General features: G+C 51.9%; 1 protein-coding gene across 1 annotated transcript; it reads left to right on the top strand.

Annotated features, from left to right (window-relative positions):
• Nucleotides 1-271: 271 nt before the first annotated feature.
• Nucleotides 272-937, top strand: LOC136524146 (uncharacterized). The gene has a single exon (XM_066517607.1). It carries the CDS (start codon nucleotides 272-274, stop codon nucleotides 935-937), a length of 666 nt encoding a protein of 221 aa, XP_066373704.1.
• Nucleotides 938-7550: the final 6613 nt, after the last annotated feature.

Here is a 7550-nt window from a genome sequence, read left to right on the forward strand (position 1 = left end):
CAACGCTGAGGAGAAGGACGACGCCTTCCCAACGTCGAATGGTGCCCTCATGATCTTTGGAGGATCAATGGCCTACGACTCCAAGCACCGCCAGAAGGTCGCACGCCGCGAGGTCTATACGACCGGACCAGCCACGCCTGCCTTCCTCCGGTGGTCAGAATCTGCCATAACCTTTGACCGGACCGACCATCCGGATGCCATCCCACACCCAGGAAGCTACCCGCTTGTCATCGACCCAATCGTTGGCCCAAAGCGGCTCACAAAAGTACTGATGGACGGAGGCAGCGGCTTCAACATCATGTATGCCAAGACACTCGATGAGATGGGCGTCGACCGAATGAACCTCCGCCCCATCCAAGCGCCCTTCCATGGCATTGTACCTGGCAGACAAGCTATACCACTGGGGCAGATCGATTTGCCCATCACTTTCGAGGATCGGTCCAATTACAGGACTGAGACCCTTACCTTCGACGTGGTAGGGTTCCCCGGAACCTTCCACGCCATCCTTGGACGTCAATGCTATGCGAAGTTCATGGCTATCCCCAACTATACATACCTTAAGCTAAAGATGCCGAGCCCCCACAGGGTTATCACCATCAGCACCTCCTTCCATCGCGCTTATGAGTGCAAAGTCGAATGCTGCAGCCACGCCACAGCAGTCGTCGCCTCTGAAGAGCTCGCCACCCTCTGGGAGGAGGTCATTGAAGAAGCACCCGACGTGAAGAGGTCGTTCGGGTCGTTTGAATTGGCGAAAGGGCCCAAGGAGGTCCTCTTGGACCCCAGCAACTCCGAGGGAAAAAAGTCCGCATCGGGACCACGGTCTCCTCTAAATAGGAAAGCGCACTCGTCGACTTCCTCCACGATAACAAAGACATCTTTGCGTGGAAACCCTCGAATATGCCAGGCATCTCGAGGGAGGTTGCCGAGCATACCCTGAAAATCCTCCCAGGCTCCAAGCCAGTGAAGCAATGCCTGCGCCGCTTCGACGAGGAAAAACGTCGAGCCATCTATGAAAAGATAGCAAAACTGTTGGCTGCTAGGTTCATCAGGGAAGTACACCACCTAGAGTGGTTAGCAAATCCTGTTCTTGTGCAAAAAAAGAGCAGGAAATGGAGAATGTGTGTCGATTACACAGGCCTCAACAAGGCGTGTCCAACGGATCCATTTCCTTTGCCACGAATAGACCAAATAGTCTATTCCACCTCAGGGTGCGAAACCCTCTACTTCCTTGACGCATACTCCGGCTACCACCAGATCACGATGAAGGAGTCTGACCAACTCGCGACGTCTTTTATCACCCCCTTCGGATTGTTCTGCTACATTTCAATGCCATTCGGTCTGAAGAACGCTGGGGCAACTTACCAGCATTGTATGCTCAATTACTTCGGGGACCTCATCGGACGGACCATTGAGGCCTACGTCGACGACATCATAGTCAAGTCCAAGCGAGCTAACCACCTTGTCACCGACCTTGAACAAACCTTTGCGAAACTTTGGGCAAATGGCATCAAACTCAATCCCAAAAAATGTGTTTTCAGAGTTCCAAGGGGCATGCTGCTCGGCTTTATTGTCTCCGAGCGCGGCATCGAAGCCAACCTAGAGAAAATATCAGCCATCACAAAGATGGGCCCGATCCAAAACATAAAGGGGGTTCAACGGATCACAGGGTGCCTTGCCGCCCTTAGCTGATTCATTTCGCACCTCAACGAACAAGGACTCCCCCTTTATCGACTCCTAAAGAAATCTGATCGCTTCGAGTGGATAGCCGAGGCCCAGGAAGCACTTGACATGGTTAAGCAATTTCTAACTAAACCCCCGGTCCTGGTCCCTCCAAGCAACGAAGAATCCCTCCTCCTGTACATAGCGGCCACCACACAAGTGGTTAGCGCCGCCTTAGTGGTAGAGCGGGAAGAAGAGGGGCATGCCTTCAAGGTGCAGCGCCCTATATATTTCATCAGCGAGGTGTTATCTGACTCCAAAACCCGCTACTCCCAAATCCAGAAACTCCTCTACACTATCCTCATCACCAAGAGGAAGCTACGCCACTACTTCGAGTCACACCCTATGACAGTCGTGATGTCGTTCCCCCTCGGCAAGGTCGTCCATAGCTAGGACGCTACAGGAAGAACCGCAAAGTGGGCACTTGAGCTGATGGATCAGGGCATTACTTATACCTCCCAAACAGCGATCAAATCCTAGGTGCTGGCTGACTTCATCGCAGAGTGGACTGAGGTCTAGATGCCACCAGCAATCGTCGATCAAGAGTACTGGACGATGTACTTCAATGGATCACTGATGAAGAAGGGCGCCGGTGCGGGACTAGTCTTTGTATCTCCACTCGGGGTCCGCATGAGGTACATGGTTCGGCTCCATTTCCCCTCATCAAACAATATCGCAGAATACAAAGCGCTCATCAATGGCCTACGAATCACCATTGAGCTAGGCATCCGATGCCTCAATGTCAGGGGCGACTCCCAGTTGGTCATCAACCAAGTCATGAAGGAGTCATGCTGCCACGACGCCAAGATGGAGGCATACTGCCAAGAAGTCCGACGGCTGGAGGACAGATTTGATGGCCTTGAACTCAACCACATCCCAAGACATCTCAATGAAGCAGCCGACACGCTCGCAAAAGCAGCATCCGGTTGAGAGCTAGTCCCGGTAGGTGTCTTCACCAGCGATCAACATAAACCTTCAGTATGCTACGTGGGGTCAGAACAGGCCAACAATGGCCCATCTAGTCCAACCATAGGGACCGATCCGCCAACTGCTCCACCCGACCCCAAGGTCATGGAGCTTGAAGAGGGCCCAACAGCAGAGTCCGACCCTCCCGATGACTAGAGAACGGTTTCCCTCGACTACCTCCTCCATGACACACTACCAACAGACAAGACAGAAGCCCGACGGCTTGCACGTCGCACCAAGTCCTTCGTTCTTGTAGAAGGCAAACTCTACAAATGGAGCCATACGGGGATCCCATAGCTTTGTATCCTTGGTGAACAGGGAAAACTTCTACTAAGCGATATCCACGGTGGAGTCTGCGGTCACCATGCTGCACCAAGGACCTTAGTTGGGAACGTGTTCCGACAAGGCTTCTACTGGCCCACCACAATAGCCGACACCGAGCAAATTGTACGCACCTACGAAGGGTGTCAGTACTACGCTCGGTGGATTCACCTTTCGGCCCAGGCGCTCTAGATGATCCCCATCACATGGCCCTTCATGGTTTGGGGGCTCGACCTGGTTGGGCCACTCAAAAAAGTGCCTGGGGGCTTCACCCACCTACTTGTCACCATAGACAAGTTTACAAAGTGGATTGAAGCTCGACCGATCTCCATGATCAAGTCCGAGCAAGCTATACTATTTTTCCTTGATATCATCCATCGCTTCGGAGTACCGAACTCCATCATCACAGACAATGGCACACAGTTCACCGGCAGGAAATTCATTCGATTCTGCGATCAACAACACATTCGGATCGATTGGGCAGCTGTAGTGCACCCCCGGACGAACGGGTAGGTCGAGCGCGCAAACGGCATGCTCCTACAAGGCCTTAAACCCAAAATTTTCAACTAGTTGAACAAGTTCAGCGCGCGCTGGCTCGCTAAACTTCTGGCCGTGCTCTGGAGCCTAAGGACAACTCCTAGCCGGGCCACCAGCTACACACCCTTCTTCATGGTCTACGGCTCTGAGGCGGTTCTCCCAATAGACCTTGACTATGGAGCACCAAGGACCAGGGCATATGACAAACAGGGGGTCGAGGCATCCCACCAAGACACCATGGACCAGCTAGATGAAGCCCACGACATCACCCTCCTTCGTTCAGCTAAGTACCAGTAGGCGTTGCGATGGTACCACAGCCGATGGGTGCGGGGTCGAGCCTTCAATGTTAGAGACCTTGTCCTCCACCTTGTGCAGAGCAACAAGGACCGCCACAAACTCTTCCCTCCCTAGGAGGGGCCCTATGTCGTCATGGTAGTACTTCACCCGGGTGCCTACAAATTGAAAACCATCAACGGTGAGGTCTTCACCAACGCCTGGAACATTGAGTAGCTACGTCGTTTTTACCCTTAAATCAACACATGTTTCTTCTTATCAGTCTTTGTCTTTACAAAACCCCGATCTTTAGTGACATCCGACCCCTGCAAATTGGGAGGGGTCGGACCTCACTCGGGGGCTGAATACAAGTACAAGTACGTTTATCTTGCAAATAGTTCCCCCATTATCTTTGAAAACTTTATCTAAGTTTTCCGATCTTCTTATAAACAAGTTCTAAGGACTAAGATTTCGGGAAGAAATTCCAATTACAATTGGTAGGACTGCGGGAGACCCACGCCCCAGCGGCTACAACCTCTTTGCTCACCAGCATGATCAGAATTAATTCACCTGCATTCCTAAGTTTTTTATGACTTGGGCCATGGGAAGGCACCAAAACCTCTTCTACAAGAAGAGATAATTGAAAAGCTATTTGCCCTAACAAAAGATGAAAATCTATTCATTTTTGCACAAATTAACCACTTACAAAATGATTTCATCACGCAAAAGACTAGTGTACTACTAAAAATCCAAAGGACTATTCACTCGAGGGCTCCCCCAAACTTATTCAATTACATTCTCTGCTAAGCTTTACTACGAGTACTGCTACGTTTGCCGCCCTCGTTGAGCTCGTACCCACCTTTGGCGACCGCACCGAGCTCTCCATCGGCAACGTCCGGGTATGTACATGGGCCAATTCGTCTACTACGGCTGCCGCACCAAGCTCTCCATCGGCAATGACCGGGCATGTACACGGGCCAGTTTGTCTACTGTGGCCGCCGCACCACGCCCTCCATCGACAACATCCCACCACGTCGCGGGATCTTCGAAGGCACCGTCATCTGCAACGTCGAGCCCCGCGCCGGCAAATACGGCGCCCCTCCGCCGGGACCTTTAGGGACTACGCCAACATCATCAGCCCCAACCCCGACAATGGCGTTGGGGTAGAAAGTGCCTCCCGCTGAAGGAAGGCCACGACCAGCGGCGGCGAAATCAACAACGCTCATCGCCCTCCGGCGCCTCTTCTCCTTTGGCAGCCTCTCCTCAGCACAGACGAACTGCACCATCTCATCTACGTTGGATAACCTCCAGCTCAACATCGTGCTCCAAAATCATGGGCGGACCTATGAGTTTATCTCTCCCTGGCATTACCCTCTCTTACTTAGGAACCGATACATTCGGTGGAAAGGAAGGAGAAGAGGTGGCGGCTCGAAGGCTGGCAAGGAGGTGCGGCGAGAACTCTCCCTCCCTATTTAAAGAGGGGGCCTGGCAGCTAAGGAAAGGCGAAAGGTTCGGATGAAAAACCCTCTGCCTTCCCCTATTCAATACAAATGCAAAATCAATGCTGACAGAAATCTGAGGTGACGCGTCGGAAATGACGGGACGCGCTCTGAGTTGATGGGACACCACCTGGTAAGCCAGAATGTCACCCAGGCATGGCCCACCACTAACGTGCCCCGGACACAAGAACCGGGGCACACTCACCTATAGGCGACTCCTCGCTTTCGCAGGCAGGACCAGGGACGACCCAACAATGGAACCTCCTTCGAGGGGGAGCCCAACAAGCCCCCTGGGTAGATCAGTTGGCCCAGGCAAAACAACGAATGAACCACCAACTGTAAGATAAGCATCCCTATTTATTTACTGAGTGTTGATTTCTTTGCTGAGCTTTCGACCCTAGCAACGGCAGGGACACGGACATCGCTCGGGGCTGCCGAGGGCGCATGTCAGTTTAAACACCCTCTTAGCCTGATCCCTCCTTACGTTTGGGAAACCAAAAGCACGGTGTGTGGGAATACAACGATGAGTACAACTGGACGAACCACCTGACCCTACGCTCCATTGGCTACGGAGTCTTTTTGGTTCACCAGCATAATCGCGTTCACAGTTCCTTGCACTGCTAGCCTTAGCTCCCACCTTCCCAAAAGGACTTTGGAGGGGTCCACCTGCAGAGTCCCCCTTCAGGGGGGAAGCTGACAGATCACTTAAGAATCAATCGCAAAAACAAAAATAGCAATACTTATGCAGTTTACAACCGACCTCGTCAAAAACACCAGACCCAAAACCTGGCTCGAACACATCTGGTAGGAGCTATCCGTCATTCATGCTACCAAGGTAATGTTACCGACCCCGCCTTTATTTCGATTAAATTTTACATTCAAACATTGCATATGCAAAATATTGCATCCCAGTACTTTGTGTCGTGTCACGAAACGACAGTCGCCTCATTCGATATGGGTGGCAGCAGGCCAAGGTTCGAAGGCTGGCTCACGAAGGGCTCGAGGCCGCCTCGCACCGAACAGAGCCAGGGAGAAATAACTGAGACGAGCCCCAGCGGCCCTGCCCGACCCTGCTTAGAAGTGGATAGGGACGTCTCAACCTTTTCTCGTTCGATTCTAACCCTGAGCCAAACCCACAGAATCTCCATCGAGGAGAGGCCATCGGGCCACCTAAGCCTATCGAACGGCTTGGGCATCTACCGAGAGGCGGGTTAAGAAGTTGTGGAATGCCACCAGAGGGCTCTTCTGACCCCATCAGCAAATGATGGACCCGGATTCCACACGAACGTACCCGTTAGCGAGCTCATTGAGTACAACACTCGAGCCACCGAGGCAAGTGTTGTCTACTCGGCCCCTCCGATTACAAAAGTCGACGATGGGGTAACACGCGAATTACGGCTGACCCCAATCGGACCCTGACAAGGCCTGGGGCTCAAGCCGCTCGATACAGGGACAACGGCTCGAAGGCCCCCCTTTGCCGAGCCCATAAAGTCCCCGTTTGGGGAATTTTGTTGGAAGGCAGGACGGGGAATAGTGGAACGCCATCTGAGTCACAAAAACCATGGAATGGGACTCCATCTGAATGCTCCGGTCTCCAATAACACACGACCCCAGCGAACACAAGGGATCGGATATCACTCGGGGGCTGGTAAAGGTACGACTACCTCCTTTCCTTTTTTCAAAACAATCATTACATCAAACTCCCTCCTCGCATGAAGACCAGCGGAAAGATTCAGGGGAACAGATTGGTAAGACCACAAAAAACCAAATGACCAGACAGCTATGGTATGTTTTGCTCAAGTAGCACAACCCAAATTTTTTCCCCTGAAAGCACCACCAGCCCTGTGGCCTTAGACAAAGGGAAAGGTCGGATCGAATAAACACTCTTTTTGATTGCAAAAAGGGAAGAAGGTGAAATCAAACAAAACAAAATTACGAAGCAAAATCACGAAACCACTTCCAGACTCGAAAGTACAGAAACTTGTTCACATATTACATATAAGTGTTGTTCAAATTTATTCGACTAACTACTTCGGCGAAGGGAGAACCATTTCTTTCAGATTATCTGCTAGGTTCTTCACAAGAGGAGCCACCACCTTCTCAATCGCGTCTAGCTCATCATCCTCATAAGTAGACGGGAAACCTTCGCTCATCACCTCTAGGTTGATCTCCTTCTTGTAATGAGCATGGGCGACGGTGAAGGCCTGGGTGATCCTGGCGTGAAAAGCACTCTCC

This window comes from Miscanthus floridulus, chromosome 18, assembly GCF_019320115.1.
Source record: "Miscanthus floridulus cultivar M001 chromosome 18, ASM1932011v1, whole genome shotgun sequence".
Lineage (NCBI taxonomy): Eukaryota > Viridiplantae > Streptophyta > Magnoliopsida > Poales > Poaceae > Miscanthus > Miscanthus floridulus.

Bases quoted from the DNA above. Each gene is read 5' to 3' on its own strand.
- LOC136524146 (XM_066517607.1), top strand. From the start codon at position 272: ATGGACGGAGGCAGCGGCTTCAACATCATGTATGCCAAGACACTCGAT.